This window comes from Punica granatum, chromosome 1 (genome assembly GCF_007655135.1).
Source record: "Punica granatum isolate Tunisia-2019 chromosome 1, ASM765513v2, whole genome shotgun sequence".
NCBI classification, from domain to species: Eukaryota; Viridiplantae; Streptophyta; class Magnoliopsida; order Myrtales; family Lythraceae; genus Punica; species Punica granatum.
In genome coordinates, this window is record NC_045127.1 from 15497891 (window position 1) to 15514866 (window position 16976).

Sequence of the window (16976 nt, forward strand, 5' to 3'; positions counted from 1 at the left end):
ATATTAGAAAGAATTATGTCGCCTAGATTATTGATCCGAGGTAATCCTAGGGAATCAATAGTATTAACGGTATTTGGTTCGAGAGGATGAAGCGGAGCCCAAAGGCTTGAGTAATGGCCGCAGGGAAAGGCTGAAATGCTCGCTAATGAGGGTCATGGTCTCATCTTCTTCGAGCTGAGCTTCGTTAATATGATTGCATTTTCCTATAATATTGAATTGAAGAAAAAATAAAGTGCGGTGGAAATTCACTCCAAAACCAAACCAACCTTAATTTTTTTTTCTTTTTTGAAAAACAAAACCCAAAGGGCAATCGACGCTGGAGCTGGGAAAATCGGCAACTCGGGTTTACAAATGCCAATGGTCTGAAAAGCAGAACAGCCTCTCATCAAAAACAATATCGAAGAATCTCTTCTACAACAATGGCGGATCCTTACTATCGATATGATGCTGCCCCGGCCAGAGGTTTCGCATTCTCTTCCCCTAATCTTAAACTCCGCTTCTGCTTGTCCAAAACCCTGCTTGGTTACTGAGAGTTGGAAGAAGAGTAGGAAAAGATAGCGTTCAATTCTCCGTTCCTTTGACTTTTCTGAGAAAACTTGAATCCATCGAGCTACAATCTTCGTTTTTAGGAGGACCCAGAAGGGGAAAATAGCTGGAAACATGGTGGCTTTTTTCTTTAGCTTTGAGTTCTGGGATGTGATCACCTGAGGAGTAAAACAGTTCCCCCCCCCCCCCCCCCCCCCCCCCCCCCCCCCCCCCCTCCTTTTTTTCCCGAGTTTTAACGTTGTTTCAGAATAAGTCCATACTTCGTGTCAGGTTTAGTTCTTTTTCACTGGAATGACATTCAATTCTTCGGGGAAATTTCGTTTCTCTTCTGGGTTTAATTGATCAATTTGAGGAGTGTCTGATTTTTTTTTTCGATTTTTGTTCTTTGGCTCCCACTATTGGAGAATACCGTACTGATATTGTGCGTGGACTGAGTCTGATATGATATAATAGAAAAATGTAACTAGAGTTCTAGCATGGACTGGTGAGATTACTGTAAAATCTTGGATTTCCTCTCATGAGATTGTAGATCCAACAGTGCCTAATAGAGCCTACTTACCACTAGGGTCACATGTGGAACTCAGGTCTTCCAATTCCGGAGGCTTTTGATCTGTCATCAAGACTTGAAAGCTCTATTTTATGCACTTCTCATTGCCCTTTGCTTGGCAGTAGCTTGATTCTTTTTCTATAGTTTCAAAAACGGAAAGAATGTGGGACAAGTGAGGATGCAGAATCGGATAACTGAATCGGGGTAAATCACTCTATTAGGAGAAAGCAATTCATAAAGAATATTATGGGATAGATATCAAACGGTTGCGACTTTCAATTTTCCTAGGTTCTGGTCCGCAATTCCCATTCCCAGCCCCTAGAAAAGTGCACTTCAATCGTGCTGCAGAGCAGAACTATTTGTTCTGGCAATTCCATTCTATTCTCATTCCGTCCTTTTGCACCGAATATGGCCTTTGGTCTTGTTTTTGAGGAATGTGGGACAGATAACCTCCGAGGTTTTCCTGCATTGAATAGGCCTAATGTGGTTTTCTGGATAATCTTTCTCCTTTTCTTGCTTTTCCCTTTCTATTCTATAATAAGAGCACTTGAACTCGAACATTTGGAGTGGTGTGGCTGTCTCTATTCTAGTCCTTAAGTTGACTGCAAAGTTAAGCAGTTGAACTCAGTGATAGGTTGGAACCCCGAGAATTTCTTGCCTACTAGTCACTAGGTCGCTTTTGGAATTATTATTTTTTCACTTTATCCATGAGCACTTAATATGTCACAAATTGAAGTTGATGCTCTTATGGCTTTCCTTGTTCTATTCTCAGCGGTTGAGCCTTTTCTTTTCTCCAATGTCTCTGCAAGTTGAGCAGTTGATCCTACTGATCAAGTCGAGACTTGATTTCTTGTCATAACAGATGGTGTTGCAAGGCCCAACTTCCCGGGCTACCTTTCATCAGAAGCACCGTCACTGTTTGCTTCTAGTGGCACAACTTCTGATTACCTACAACCCGATGTAAGGATCTTTTCTCTATATCATTTTTGTGCTTTCGCCCCTGCTGAGACTGCGTGTGATGCACATTGCTTGTACCTCTTCCTTCTAGTTCAGGCTTTCTGGGAATCTGGCATTATCTTTTTATATATTCTGTGTCTTTGTTTTTGATTATTCAAAGTTCTGTGTGCATCTGAGGAGAAGTGTTAAACCATGGTTTATATAAAATTATGATGAACCTTCTTAACCACTTCCATTCCAATAATAGGACCAGTAATTTGATAATAGCATTTTTTTTTTGGCTTTTTTCCTTTGTCTGTTGCTAATTGTGATCATATGCTTAATGTTTGGAACTTCTATTGCTTAAACTTTTGAACTTCTATTGCTTAAATTTTTGAACTTCTATTGCTTAATATTTGATTAGGTAAATCCAATTCGATCTGGGACATATGGTGTGAATGATTATTCTAGCGTCGGGGCACATCCTGAACCTGGTCTTGGTGGATTATCAGCTGGGGCAAGCACTAAAGGTTATGCTTCTCCATTGGATGATTCATATTTGAGAAGCCAAAGACCAGATTATGGAGTGGGTATCAGTCCAAGGCCACTGGAAATGGTGAATGAGAGGCCAAGCTCCTTGAGAAACGTTGAGAACTTCTCAGCATCAGCACCAACAGCTGCATCATCAAGAGACTCAAATATCTTGTTTGTAGGTGGGCTCCCCACAGATTGTACAAGGAGAGAAGTGGGCCGTATCCTTTTACTGTGGTTATTGAATGTGTTATAGACTCCTATAGTTAAAGTATCTCGCTGCAATTAAGAGTAGTTTACTAAAATTCATTGGAACAGGATCAGATGTTGTGCGGAGAAACAAGAGTGTCATTTTTTAGATTCTCATCTCCTCGTGAAGTGAAGAGCCAAACTTTCATGTTTTTCGTCTTTGGTTCTGGTGTCTATGGGGCCCATTTTGTAGAACAGAATTGAAAGGGACAAGAAGGAGAATAGATAAAAACTATTATGTCATGAAATTGTATATATGTATATATATATTCTGTTCGAAAACAAGCCATCTGATTTTTCTTTTTCTCAATAAAAGGAATGTCTTCTTTAGGCGTTTTCAAAAGAAACGAAGTCCCACAATGTTCTCCTGTACGTTCCTTGTCTATACATAATTGTGAAGGCCCTGACTTACATTGACAGATATATTTCGACCATTTATCGGCTTCAAAGATATCAGAGTTTTCCATAAGGAGGCAAGACATGTAAGTCCATTGCTTTATGACTCTTAGATTCTCTAGGTGGGGGAATTCATAATAATTATCAGACTCTAGAGGAAATGGAACTTTTGATCTTTAATATGAGCATCCCAAAATTTTTGGTTGGATTTAGCATTTACCCTACTTATCTACTTGACCATCCGCAATTGCCTCCTAAACTAGAATACATGAATTGCAGAGTGGGGACCGTGCGATGGTCCTTTGCTTTGTCGAATTCGCTGACTCGAAATATGCTTTGACTGCTATGGAAGCTCTCCAAGGTAGACTTTCCATATTTTTCTCTTCAAGTATTATGTTAGCTTGCACTTCTGTACCGAGATCCGTTAACCTTGGTTGGGGGCGCCCTTCCCATTTACTCGCACCTGGTAAGTCTTGTATTAATGGGCTGCCACCCCAAGGAATTTTCACATTAAGTTGGAGTTCAAACCCTCAACTATTTTGTCACTCCAGGAAAACCAAATGCTATAACTTCTGGGCACTAGAGCACCTTTGGATTATTTTGTAGCTAAATTGATTTAGATTGACATATATATCGTTTTTGTGGTCTCTGAAATAGTTGTGCTAGATCAAGAATGTACTGTTTGATAATCTGTGTTATTGTACTTCTCGGAGTTCATCACATGTCAAAGTTACTCGGCATCACTTCTTTTTTTTTTTTTTGGTTTTGCTTGGAAGGATAATGAGTCACTTGGCATCACTCATGTCAGTTTTCAAATGAACCTTGATATCTCAATCTGTTTGATGTCCCATGAGAATTCTATTCTGTGATTCATTTTCAGGTTTTGAATGGTGACTTCTATCTTCCCCCCTTTTTTTTTTAAAGGTTACAAGTTCGATGACAAGAAGCCTGACTCCCCTTGCTTGATGATCCATTTTGCGCATTTCCCACTCCGTCTCCCTTCTGACCGAGATGAAGACCGGGCAGAGGCCCCCCACTGACGAGGCATGCATAATATGCTATAATAGTTGTTAGCTCATTCACATAGTCCTGGGGTCCTCGAGAGTACACATTTTCTGCATATCGAAAACAGTGTCAGGAACTTGCATTTCGGCCCCCCTCCCTGTAAAAAGCAAATGTTTTTGTTCTGTCGTTCTGGTTTTGAGACAACAGTTTTGATACAAGAAATATAGAGATCGAAAGAAGTCGTTTAGATGAAACATTTTTCTTGTTCGCTTGTTCCGTATATGATCTACTGTAACAAGATGAAGATCATGTTTCTAGAAGGAAACTGAGTTTCTGGTCCATCTGAAGACTTAGGACTCTAAGATGGAACGAAAAGTTTGAACAACTTAATAAGGATAATTGTTTTCACAATCATGGTGGGAAACTACGGTCAGTTTTAGGCAAACCGCGTGGTCGTCTTCCTTCAAAGGTCGTATAATTAGAGGCAAGGATTAAATTAATTATTTCAATTTTTTTTATTATTAGGATCAATCATTATTAGGTTGACGCTCTGAAGTTGAAGAGACTAATAGAACTGAAAATTGTTAAGGGTTGGTTTGATAATAGAGTTAAATTTCGAAATTTAATTCCATTATCATTAAAATAGGTAATAAATAAATAAATGTTAGTGAAAATGTATTTATATATTATATATATTTAAGTGAGGTTGTAATAATGGAGTTGAGGAAGAAAATAAAAAAAAAAATAATTGTGTGAATTGTGAAAAAAATAATAAATAATTGAGAAAATTTAGTATTACAAAATTGAATTGAATGGTAGTTAAAATAAAAAAAATAAAAAAAATAGAAAAAGTATTGATTATGTTGTTAAATTGAAGAAAAAATAAAAGGAGTAGAGTGGAGCGAAATAGAAAATATTTTCACTTCATAACTAAATGGACCCTAAAAGTTTTTTGTGGGTCCAATGGACGAGGATTAACAATTTAATTAACAGGCTATATCTGTGGTGGGACTATCACTATGCAAATGCTCTTAGGATTGTTTGGCTTTTTTTTGCTAGAATCTCCTTTCGACACACGCGCGTGGCAAATGGTTTATGCATTAGGTGCAAGGCGTGTCAGGGCACAGTCCCAAGGATTAGTAGCGAAATTACCAGCCGACCTCACCGAGATAGAGTGTAGTGCCACGACCACGGAGGTCTACAAGTCTAGTCAGCGGCTGGGTTTCAAGTTAAAACGAGTCGAGTGGTTGACAGTGTGTCGTTCAGACGATTACAGCACACCGAGGATTTGGCCGCTTAGATTCTACCCAATGAGCGTGTGCGACCTATTAACTATACGAATGGAACGGTTCAGAAGTCGGTTTGAAGGGTGGTTAATCACAGCCCAAGGTGGCCTGTGAGTAGTGTGGCCTCAGCTATGGATAGCCAAGAAGGATGAGCCAACGGCCGGAATCTTAGCTCGGTGGTTATCTCGAATCGGAAGTCGAGATGATGACAGCCGATGGATCGACAATTAGGAGACCCCGAAAGGTCAGTTGGGTTTGCTCCGGAAAAGGGGTTTAAATACATTGAAGATAAATGGTGCAAGAATTTAGATATGTAAGGTACAAGTGCAAGAAAAGTAAGAATAAAAGATAATGCGTTTGATTGATGTCCCAAAAGAGATTTAAAACAATAGACGGACTTAGCTTATATAGGCTATAGCACTAGAGTGCCGCCCAAGACAATGGAATCGGAAGATAATCTACCAAAATGGACAACTAACTAACTTAGGACTACGGAAAATAATGTTCCACTTATTTCTAATTAAGCAAACAAAATGCAACGAAAGCAAATAAAATAAGATGGAAACTCCAAAGTGCTGCACCTCCATATTCCCGTGCAACAACCAGATTACTTCGCGTGTTCCCTTTTTCCAATTTGCTGCCATGAACGCCCCATGTTGATAGGATATTGTCCAATTAAAGTAATGATGGGCACATTTCTAATTCTCTTCCTTGATGGCCTTCAATTGTGGGCTATTCTCCTCACATGGGTCAATCTCATGGGCTTCTCTCAATCCATTACACGTTTTGGCCCACATTTACTGAGAAGTGCGGAAAATGGGTGTAAACAATTATATCTTTATGTTTTATAGAAGACATCATTAGCGAGCTATCTACCGGTGATGGATGGTGGCAACTGGTGGACCATGGTCCATGGAAGACGTGGTGGTTCGACCGAAGAGAGTTTTGTTTTTCCGCAAACATTAGGAAATTGTTATTTGGGAAAGAAATTTGCAAAGCAACTTCCAAACAAAACATTGGTATACATAGATAATCATCAAAACGAGCTCCAACAATTAATAAGTTTTTTGGTCATGTTACTCGTGCAAAAAAAAAAATCGTTCCCACGTCTTCTATCCCTTTCCTTGTCTTCCCTTATAAAACATTAGGAAATCGAGAGAAATTTGATTCCTTTCTTCAGTTTTCTCGAAAATTAAACAAGTTTTTTTCTTTTATTTGCCAAAAAAAAAGAATTATATATTTTCAATATGCATTCTGATATTCAGAAACTCATTAGAATTATTTCAGTCGAGCCGGATTGAGCCATTAAGATGGGAAATAATATAGATTTTTATTATTCACAAGATTCCAACTCAAAACTTCATTTAAAAAGAGCAAATACCAAACCATTTGAACCAATTCACGTTGATTAAAGGAATCACATATTAAGATGCAATCCTTGAGTTTGATTCTTCACTTTTTAAAAACTCTCAGATTTGAAAATCAGACCAGTATGCTTTCTTTGGGGAGCGAGAAGCGGCCAAGTATAGAAGAAGAGGCGGTTGGCTTAGTAAAGATAGTAAAAAGCTCCAGTTTGTTAATGGCGCCTCGGCTCAATCAAGTAATGTAGTTTGTAGCAAAACACAGAATATGTGGTGCGTTTGGTTTCAGAATTAAAGTAACTTTGATTTTAATTGTGGAAAAGGACAAATGATTGTGTAGTGTGTTGAGTTAAAGCTAAAATTAAAATTTTTTACTTGGAAAATGTGTATTTTGTTGTGTAGTATATTGAGTTAAAGTTAACGTTAAATTTTTTGTAACTTTAACTGCGAAACCAAACGGAGTTGAAATCCTTGAGATTGGTTCTTCACTTAAAAGCCATTTGGTATGGAGGTAACTCTCTCTTTTAAATTAGCCTTGAATTAACGGACACTGTTATGCTTTATAACAAAATTAAGTTTTACTTCACTTAATTTAACTTTTTTTTCTCAATTCAACAATACGATCATCACTTTTTTTTGTCTTTTTCTTTAAATTTTCTCTCATATATTTTCTTATCTATTATTTAAATTAATTCGTTAGTACTAAATTCTCTTAACTTTCAACATTTTTCCTCAATTTTAACATTTTTTCTTCAATTTAACAACATAATCATTATTTTTTTAATCTTTTTCTTTAAATTCTTGAACATTCTTTTTCCAACTACTTTTGTCTCCATATACTCAAATCAAACTAAATCAAATTAAATCAAATTTAACTTTTTTACTAAGCGCTATGTAATATTTGACAAAACGAAATAATAGTTGAGTATTTCTTTTTTTTTGCTTACTAACTTTCTTTCTAAAATTCTCTATAAGCTTTTAAGCGATTAGGTTTATCTTCAATCCAAAAACTTGGTGACAGACCCAATCGCTTATAAACCCAATAAAAATTTGACATGGTATCGAGCAAGGTTACCCGTCTGTGTGGGGATTTACACCACATCAGGTCCGAGTGCGAAACTCGTGACTAGTGAAGTCCGAGTCTGAAAAAATGCACCTAAGATGTGTGCCACCCTAGTATGTGTGCCACCCTTATGATCGGTTTTGATAATCATGATGTATTTATTTTGTTCTTTTAATGGTTTCAGTACCTGCGGGATTATTAACAGTACCTTTTTTGGAAAATGTTATAAATTTCAAAATCCATTTCGTCGTCCAGTAGCCATAGCTTATGGCTAGAGCAATAGGAGTGGGCCCCAGCAGAGAAAACAGTAAGGATAACGAGCGCTCCGCCCGCTTGGCGGGCGGCAAGAGCAGCGGGGCCCCCATCTGGAGACATACTGAAAGCCATGCCTTTCGAACCGAAGGCAACGCCCGTCTTCCAAATCAAAGGAAAAAAGGGCTCGTTGGGAAGAGGATGGAGTCTCTCCCAATTGGTTGGACCGTAGGTGCGATGATTTACTTCACGGGCGAGGTCTCTGGTTCAAGTCTCAAGCAGTAACAAGATCAGCTCTTATTCCTATAGAAAGTCTCTTCTCTATACTCGTACAAACAACTAAGAACCTAACAGAACTTTTAAAAAAAGGAACTTTTAAGAAGGGGTTCTCGCCGGGAAAAAGCCCTTCGTTCCGTTTGAAGAAAGGAAGGATCCAAAAGAATCGATCTTTCTTTTAGTTGTTGAATCTCTCTTTGATTGATCAATGTGTGATATTCCGAATCCTCATTACCAGAGGATGCAAGCGTTATCCGGAATGATTGGGCGTAAAGCGTCTGTAGGTGGCTTTTTAAGTCCGCCGTCTCCTCTCCCGGCGGCTTTTACTCATGGCTATAGCCAGTTGCTAAGACGATTCCCATTCTCATTCAACGGTCTATCAATGCCAAGAGGTTACCATCACTCCGGATCAAATTAATGCGGTTCAAGCACAGCAGAATGCATAGAGACAACAGAGCACCCGGAATCAGCAAGCCATCCAGGGGGCCGGGGCCGTCCCCCAACCCACTCAAAAACCTCAAAAGCCTCCTACCCAATCGCAACTGGACCAGAAGCTTCTCAAGCTCAGGCATTTACTTTTCTAGTTAGAGACCAACGTCTTGGGGCTAACGTGGGATCCGCTCAAGGACCTACTGGTTTAGGTAAATATCTAATGCGCTCTCCAATTTCAAGGAACTGTCTTTCTTCAGCACGAAGTTAGTTGATCGAGAAAGCAAGGACCCATATAGAGCAAGGCCATGAGTAGATCGAAAAGGTCTCGCGAAGCCGGTAATCCTTTGGATGTTTTGAACGAGTCTTAAGCGAGTGAAGTGCCCCATAAGCTAGTTGGGCGAGCTATATGTTAGGTCCTCTGCTGAAACTCGAGTAGGAAAGAAAACTAAATAAGGTTAAGCAAGCCGGAGTAGGATCGAAGAAAGAGTGTAGACTAGCCAAAAAGTAGGTATAGTAGGCGCCCCGATCTCGATCCTTCCGGTGATGCCAGAAGTCGTTTCGATATACGATTTTATCTTGTTTCAATTTTATTTATTATCCCTGATCCGAAAGTAACCTTTTTCTTTCCTTGGGCAGTACCTCCCAACAAGATTTATCCAAACTCCAGTCCTTCTGGTTTGCACTAAAGTGCCTTACTTAAGTAGCCCTCGAGGAGTCCGAGTGCTTTGCCCATGCTGCTATCCGCCGCCGAAGCGCTCAAGGGATTCGTGCTTGGATGTCGAGATCAGGGGACTCTACCCAATCCATGTTCTATTTCTGTCAGAGGGCAATATGAATGTTCTATCATGTTCTCTTTCAACCGGGAATTCAAAAAGTTTTTTTGTACGACAAATAAATAATCAAACGCTAGATTAAATAATCTAAATCTGAAAATGGGACCTAGAACGGAAAAATCCATTAGATAATGAACTATTGGTTCTCAACTCATAGTTGGTTTAATCCCTTAGCCCGAGTGTGGAAGAGGAAGCTCACGTTGAGATAATTAAGGCCTGAGTTCGAAAATAAGAGAGTCTAGCTCAAGGTAAGTTGTTAATGGCAAGTGTTTAAGTGTTTACATGACATGAATAGGTAAAAGAGTGAGAAAGACCATATGGTGTCACGTGAGATGGGTATCGAGATTTAGAATCCCACCTGCAAAAACTAAGACCCCAATGGGTTTATTAGAAATTGTATACCACAACCTACATGCTCGAGCTTTGGAATTTGAGACGAGCCTAATTGCTGATAGGTCCAGTGAAAATTTGACATTGTATCAGAGCAACATCACGTGCTAATATGGAGACTTACACTACGCTAGGCCTGAGTGTGAAACTCATGGCTAGTAAAGTCCAAATCTGAAAACCAAAGTTCGGCTCGTAGTTGATTTAATCCCCCTTGCCCGAGTGTGGAAAAAGAAAAGCCCACCTTGAGGTAATTAACACTTGAGTTCGAAAGAGAGGATGGTCCAACTCGAGGTAAGCTATCGAAAGCGAGTGTTTAAATGTTCACGTGACACTTGTAGGTAAAAGAGTGAGAAAGACTACATTGTGCCACGTGAGATGGATGTTGAGATTTAAATTATCACATAAAAAAAGTAAAAAAATTCCAATGGGTTTCCAAGAGATTGGATATTACAACCTACAAGTTCGAACTTTTGAATTAAAAACGGTCCCAATCGCTTGTAACCTCAATGGAAATTTGAGATTCTTCTAGAGAAACTGGGCATGCTAACCACATTTTCAATAACATTTAAAAACAGCCCATCAAAAGAACATTTGAAATGTGATTAGTATGCTCCCATAAACTGGCTGCTTAATGAATAACATGGCTGCTTTCTTAACAGTTATTTTATCGGAGAAAAAAATCTATGGGACCCCGAACTGTCCGACCTGATGATCGTCAGATTACCCCATCTTACATATGATCCTGGAGGGTTACCGTGCCCACCAATGCCAGTGAGCTCATTGCCTTGCATGGCCCAGATCATGCAAGACCAGGACAGCTTTACCTTTGGTTCGGGCAATCTAGGTAGGAACCGCCTCAGCTGCACTCCGAGTCTCCGACCAGCGATGAGAAAGGCTTGGGTCCAGCAGACCTAGGTCAGAACCAACTTAGCTCCAACATCTTCAAACAAAGCTCAGGATCAACCATCTAACCTAATCACGGCTCGTCAAAGAAAATCGTGTACCGGTCGGGCTCCATGTGGTCTTGTAATACCTCCTATAAACTGATGTGCAGGAGTTTGAAACCTCAATACGTTTGCTGAAATACATGATTGGGCTTGCCCTTTTCCTTAGGATACCGACAGCCAGTCATTGCCACTGTGATAAAAGAAGGCAAACAATGTCAAAACTTCCCGCTATACAATTCGGTCTGTTCCCACTGCTTTTTTCAACCACAACATGACTGAATGTTTCACACATTATGATGATGATGACTTGCCGTTAATTTGACTATTGAAATTTGAATCTGACCCCCGAAGAATGGCTCTTCACCCGGTCTAACTTCGACCGATAGTTAGCATTGACGTGCTAACGTAATCTCTAAATAGATACGAAGGAAAAGGAACAACTGATGGATATGGAAATATGATGTTACTGGCTCCGAGTTAATAGGAGTGACTTAATGCAGAGTGTTTAGTTCAGCCATCCGCCAAAAGTGAAACCGAACGGCATTACATAGCACAAGCTGCTTAGATTTCTCTACTTTTAACCTATGAACACCTGAATCTTTTATTGAGGACTCCAAAAAACTCTCACCAGCTGTCTAGCTGGTGTAGTTCCTATGCAGCGAATAAAGCTATTGATAAGACGAACAAATTGCGAAAAGTACTTACAAACAGAAGCTGAGACCCGGGGGAATAATTCTCATCAATCTTCCAGATAGATAGTGATCACGAACACCTGACAAAACCTGCAAAAACAATGAAAGAACTCAAGACAGTCCCCCGAAAAACTATAGAATCACATAACAACTGTTGGCGTTAGTAATTACAATCTCCAACAAACAGCTAAGAAAAACTGCCACTGATAATGAAGAAATTTTACATTCGCTCGAACAAATCGCATTGACTCGGATACCCACAAGACCTGATGTAAATGAACAGATACAGTACTGTAAGAATTCATTTTGAATCTTATTTTGATGGTTTTCAGTGTGGAGCCTAAGGTTACAGGACTAAGAATCATCCCTTAATTTGTAGGAGGGGCCGATTACAACATTTAATTTCTCGAGCTCCTCCGACAAACTACGATGAACTGAGTATGGTCTAATGTAATGTGAAATTCTACAGCAACAGGGCAGAATTTGAGACCGAGAAGGAAGAAAAAAGCATACATGAAAGAATTACAACAATCTTTTCAGAAAAGAACAGGAAAAAAAAATGGCAGACATTTCTCTTTTTCCTTTCCTCCCTTGTTTCCTACAGGAAAGAAGTGCCCGCAAGTCCTTTGTGCAAGATGTTATGGGCGATTGCGTCCCTCGCCTTCATCAAGCTCACGGACCTTAGTGCGGCCTCAGGGACCATCTCATCGTCCATGATCTCTATTCTCAATTCAGGATCCATCTCCTCCCCTCTCATCTCACAGATATTGTGGAGAACACAGCAGGCACCGAGCACGATCGGGAGGTCCTGGAGCTTCACCTCAGTTCGTTTCTGGAGGCAGCTCCACCGACCCTTCAGCCTTGCAAACGCGTCCTTAGCGACATTTTGGACCTCCCCGATCTTCTCATTGAAGGCGTGCTGGGTCCACGTCAAGTTCGGCTGGGTGTAGGGCACCAGGACCCAGTCCAAAAGCGGGTATCCGGACCCGCCCACGATCCACACACCCTTCAGGAGCCCACCCTGGGCCCGCTGGTAAAGGGCAGACTTCTCCAGCACCTGATCGTCAGGCATGGACCCAGGCCAGCCAATGCAGACGTCCGTAAATACGCCTCTCGGGTCTACCACACCCTGCAATGTGATCGAGTATGAAGTCTTCTGGTTCCGCTCTGTATGCCGCTTATTAAAGTAAGCTGCGACGCTGATCTTCGGGGCGATGATCGGGACATGAGTCGTGTACATGGAACCCACGACGTTCGGGATAGCTGAGACTGACTCGAATTCTTCCTTTATCTTCCTCAAATCCTCGGGCCACTGAAGGAACTTGGGCATTAGGACACTCTTAATAGCAGCACAGACTTCGAGTACCAGCTTATGGCAGGTCGAGATTCCGAGCCCAAACTTCTTCGACACGAGCCTGAGGGGCTCCCCCGTGGCTAGCCTCCAGATGCAGACCGCGACCCTCTGCCGAACCGGGATTGCGTTCCGCAGGGCCGTGTCCTCCTTGGCGATAGCGGAGTTGAGCTCCTCGCAGATCACGTCGAACGTCTTCCGGCCCATCCTGAAGGCCTTCCGGAACTCGTGCTCGGGATAATCGGGCCGATTGCACTCGTCCCACCAAGAATTCGATCGGTCCTTGACCCAGAGCCGCCTGCTCTGCCCGCCCTCGCCGCCGGACTTCTTGCCCCCTTTCTCCGACTTCTTCAGCACCCCTTCCTCGGCGATGCCCGCAGCCACCGCACCGGCCAGAGCCCGCGACTTCTTCCGCCTCGTACGGTCCAACTCATCCGTCTCCGCATAATAATCCTCGACATTGGAGTAGAAATCGGCCGTGGCCCGGCTCTTCTTCCGGTAATTGTTCTCAAGGAGCTGCCTTTCCTCCACCGCGGCCACCTCCCGCTCTCGCAAGTCTTCCTTCTCTTGGTCCTCCAAGAGGGAGAGAGAAGTGATGATACCCTTCAGGTCCCTCTTCTTCTTGCTGCCGTCATCGTCGTCCTCGTCGGTGTCGGTGAAGCTGTCGTCCCGCCTCCTCTGCTTCTTGGCGGGGCTTCTAGCGGCGGCCGGGGGCTCATTCATCTGCTGAAGGAAGTCGTAGATGTAGGAGAGGTCTTGTGGGTCCGAGAGAGAAGTGAGTTTCATGAAAGAAAAAATGGCGGATTTTGGGATGAGATTTTGCTTCACCGAGAACGAATTGGAGCCTAAGGTTCTATGTTTTTTTTTTTTTTTTTTTTGTGGGTGGGGGAATTATAAATTGTGTCGTGGGCTATTTGAGACGAAGAAGAAGAAGAAGAAGAAGAAGAAGAAGAGAAGAGAAGGGGGATGAGAGTGTGAACGCAGGGATTGACAAATTGAGGAAAATTGGGGAGTATGTTGTGAGTTAACAGCTATGACTGATGACTAATATTTATTATTATATATAATTTTTAATTTCAATTGAGTTTGTGTATGGTGTGGATTGGTGCATGTTTTATGCGGTGGAATCTCAACGTTAGCCAATTCGGATTTCTCCACCTTTTATGGTGATTGATTAGGGGGTACGTATTAAAAAAAAAAAAGAAGAATAATTAATGGGCTCCGTACTTGTCTGCACTTCAATTAATTGGTGAGGTTTTCACATTTGAGGTTGGATAAGGACTGATATATCAAGTTGGAATATGGTAACTCTTCCTAAAACCATTCTTAATCATTCACACAAACAAATGAGTTGAACTTTGTCAAATCCAAGAGCATATATTGCAGGTGGGTAATCGACAAATATAAGGAAAGAAACGGAATCGAATAAGTTTTATAGAGCGAAATATAATTATATATTGAGAGAAAAATAATTTTTTTAGGTTAATCTCGAAAATATAAATGACTGTAATTTAGAAAAAAAAAAAGGACCTTATCTACCAATATATCATTCTATATATATTTAGACCTAAGAATTTATGAGAAAACATAAGATAATTATAAAAAAAAATTGTTGAAATGATAGACTGAATTGAAAAACAAATAGAGACCGTCCCTATGAATTACTCTTTAATCTTTCAAACTCGTAAAAGAGATATCAAATAAAGAAATGGAGCGAAATGATAGGATATATTCATTCTTTTCCATTCATGGAAACCAACCAACATAACCTTATTGAAACCTTATATTACATTCGAAGAATTACAAGGGCCAACTTATACATAGTTTTTCCCCATATGCACCACCATGTAACTTAATTCTTTACGTACATCACAAAACGCAAGCAATTCCTTACCGCTAGTGAATTAAATTGATGTGTGTACAAAAATTATTGCGTTTGAATTGACTACTGCGATTTCTTTCAACATAAACATACATGATGTGCATTATTTAATAAGTTTTGCTATGTTATTTTCCTAAATATATATATATATATATATATATTACTTCCCGTGTCCACGGCAGAAAGAAATGCGGACATTGTCACGCTTGTAATTTAACTACTTTTGTTGGGGAAGAGATGAGATGAGATGATATGAGAGATATACAACACAACTTCAAGGAAACCTGCAGAAACGAAAAAAGACATGTAATAAAGGTGGTCGGCCATACGGTCAAACCCAAAGATGGGAATGCGGTTGACTGAGATGGGCGGGGTGACACGTGGAGGGATACGGGGGACCAAAGGGGTGCGACTGCACAGAGGGGAGGTGGGGATGCGATGTAGGGTAGGCGGAGTGGGGGGGGGGGGGGGGGGGGGGGGGGGGGGGGGGGGGGGGGGGGGGGGGGGAATGAAGCGGAGCGGAGCGATGGCATCGGCATGTGTGAACGCGGCTTTGGCGGGTGTGGGCGGGGATGGGAAAGATTTTATGGCGGTGGTGGGAGGTAGGGGGTAGGTCTGGTCTTTGACGGCGACTTCTAGTAGTTCTGATTACGCGGTTTTTCGGATTTTTTTTTATTTTTTTTTAACAATGAAAAAGGTATCCCTACCTCTACTGTTAGGGTTCCAACTAGACAAAAGAAAACGCGGAAAATCTAAGAGGTAATGAATCGGTTTAAGGCGGTGATAGAGCTGGTCATAGTCTTGAAAAAATTAAAAGAGGAGAGCTTTTGAGAGAAAAAAATTAATTTCGGAGCATTTTATTTCTTACTAAGCTTATCTGGCTCAAACTGAATTAGTCGAAGTACAATAAGCTTTCGAATATCAAGATATATCCCGAAATGGCCGGGAGAAAAATCTAGAAATTATGTTTTATTTGGGAGTATCGATGTTAATGGGAAGGTGCTAAGACAAAACTTGTTGAAAAATAATTATTTTTTCTCAAAATAAGTTAAAATATATAGAAAATGTCAATTTAAATCTAGTACAAATAAGATAAGTGTGTCCGTTTGTAAACAAGGCTCGTGGTTCAAGTACAAGGAAATAGAAATAATGAAATTTTTTTTGTGTGAATCCTGATATCCGGAAGTTCAATTGGACTTAAACTAATCTAGTCGAGCCGAGTCTGTCTATTAAGGAGTAAAGTTCTCCAGCGTAAATTTTTTCCATTCACAATAATCGAACTTGAGACAATGTCGAATCTCTTGAACCAATCCGCGTTGGTAAAAATAAAAAACTTAATGAAAGGGTGTTGGTGTTCACCTCGAGAATTGAATATAAAACATTTAGGTTATCAATAAGGATATGCATCCGTGCATTATACCAATTTTTCTTAGATATGTGTGCCTAATGCTTAAAATATAAAATAATAATCTAAGAATAAACTTTTTTTTTCGTTTACAAAGGAGGCATGTGAGGTTAGTGCAATGAAATAGAAATCCTAATAGTTAATAAACTGACACAAATAGTTATATTGAGTATCGAATCTGAAACCTCTTGATTACCAGACGAGGGCATGTGTTATGCCATCCTTTCTAAGAAGGATCCTTTGTGTGGTGCATAAGGCGCATATACCAAACCAAGAGGTCATGGGCCCAAATCCTCTTCAGTGAATTGTTTTTACCTATTTATTTCGCTTTATTTTCTATATTACTATCGAAAATTATAAAATAATTAGTAATTTCCATAATCATTTATTCACTTACCGAAAAAAAATTAAATTAAATTTGTCGATTAGACCAAACCATAGTATGAAAATGTACATCACTAAATAATGATTCTGCTTAGAAAACATAAGAGCTTATAGGGCCTTCAATCCAATTTGCTCCAAAACAACTTATAAGTGCCAATCCATTTAAACCAACCATTATTGGTCGGTCATTGCAATTTCTGAATGACTATATG

At 40.3% G+C, this 16976-nt stretch overlaps 2 protein-coding genes across 3 annotated transcripts; one reads left to right on the forward strand and one right to left on the reverse strand.

The window, feature by feature from the left end:
- Positions 1–265: 265 nt before the first annotated feature.
- On the forward strand, positions 266–4464 carry LOC116193250 (RNA-binding protein 1-like). 2 transcript variants are annotated; one of them, XM_031522062.1, is made up of 6 exons: positions 266–462; positions 1956–2053; positions 2454–2781; positions 3230–3291; positions 3485–3566; positions 4086–4205. In XM_031522062.1, exons 1-6 carry the CDS (start codon positions 420–422, stop codon positions 4097–4099), a joined length of 627 nt encoding a protein of 208 aa, XP_031377922.1. In that variant the 5' UTR covers positions 266–419; the 3' UTR covers positions 4100–4205. The 2 variants fall into 2 exon arrangements, with proteins under 2 accessions (XP_031377922.1, XP_031377921.1); XM_031522061.1 differs by having other exon boundaries at positions 272–462; positions 4130–4464.
- A 7482-nt stretch (positions 4465–11946) lies between these two features.
- Positions 11947–14125, reverse strand: LOC116212834 (protein ALP1-like). Its single transcript, XM_031547551.1, has one exon. It carries the CDS (start codon positions 13877–13879, stop codon positions 12341–12343), a length of 1539 nt encoding a protein of 512 aa, XP_031403411.1. The 5' UTR covers positions 13880–14125; the 3' UTR covers positions 11947–12340.
- Between the last annotated feature and the right edge of the window lie 2851 nt (positions 14126–16976).

Excerpts from the sequence above, each read along its gene's own strand:
- LOC116193250 (XM_031522061.1), top strand. The coding sequence starts at position 420 with ATGGCGGATCCTTACTATCGATATGATGCTGCCCCGGCCAGAG. Across the intron at positions 2,054-2,453 it reads CTGATTACCTACAACCCGAT|GTAAATCCAATTCGATCTGG; the intron begins GTAAGGATCTTT and ends ATATTTGATTAG. Across the intron at positions 2,782-3,229 it reads TACAAGGAGAGAAGTGGGCC|ATATATTTCGACCATTTATC; the intron begins GTATCCTTTTAC and ends TTACATTGACAG.
- LOC116212834 (XM_031547551.1), bottom strand. The coding sequence starts at position 13,879 with ATGAAACTCACTTCTCTCTCGGACCCACAAGACCTCTCCTACATCTAC.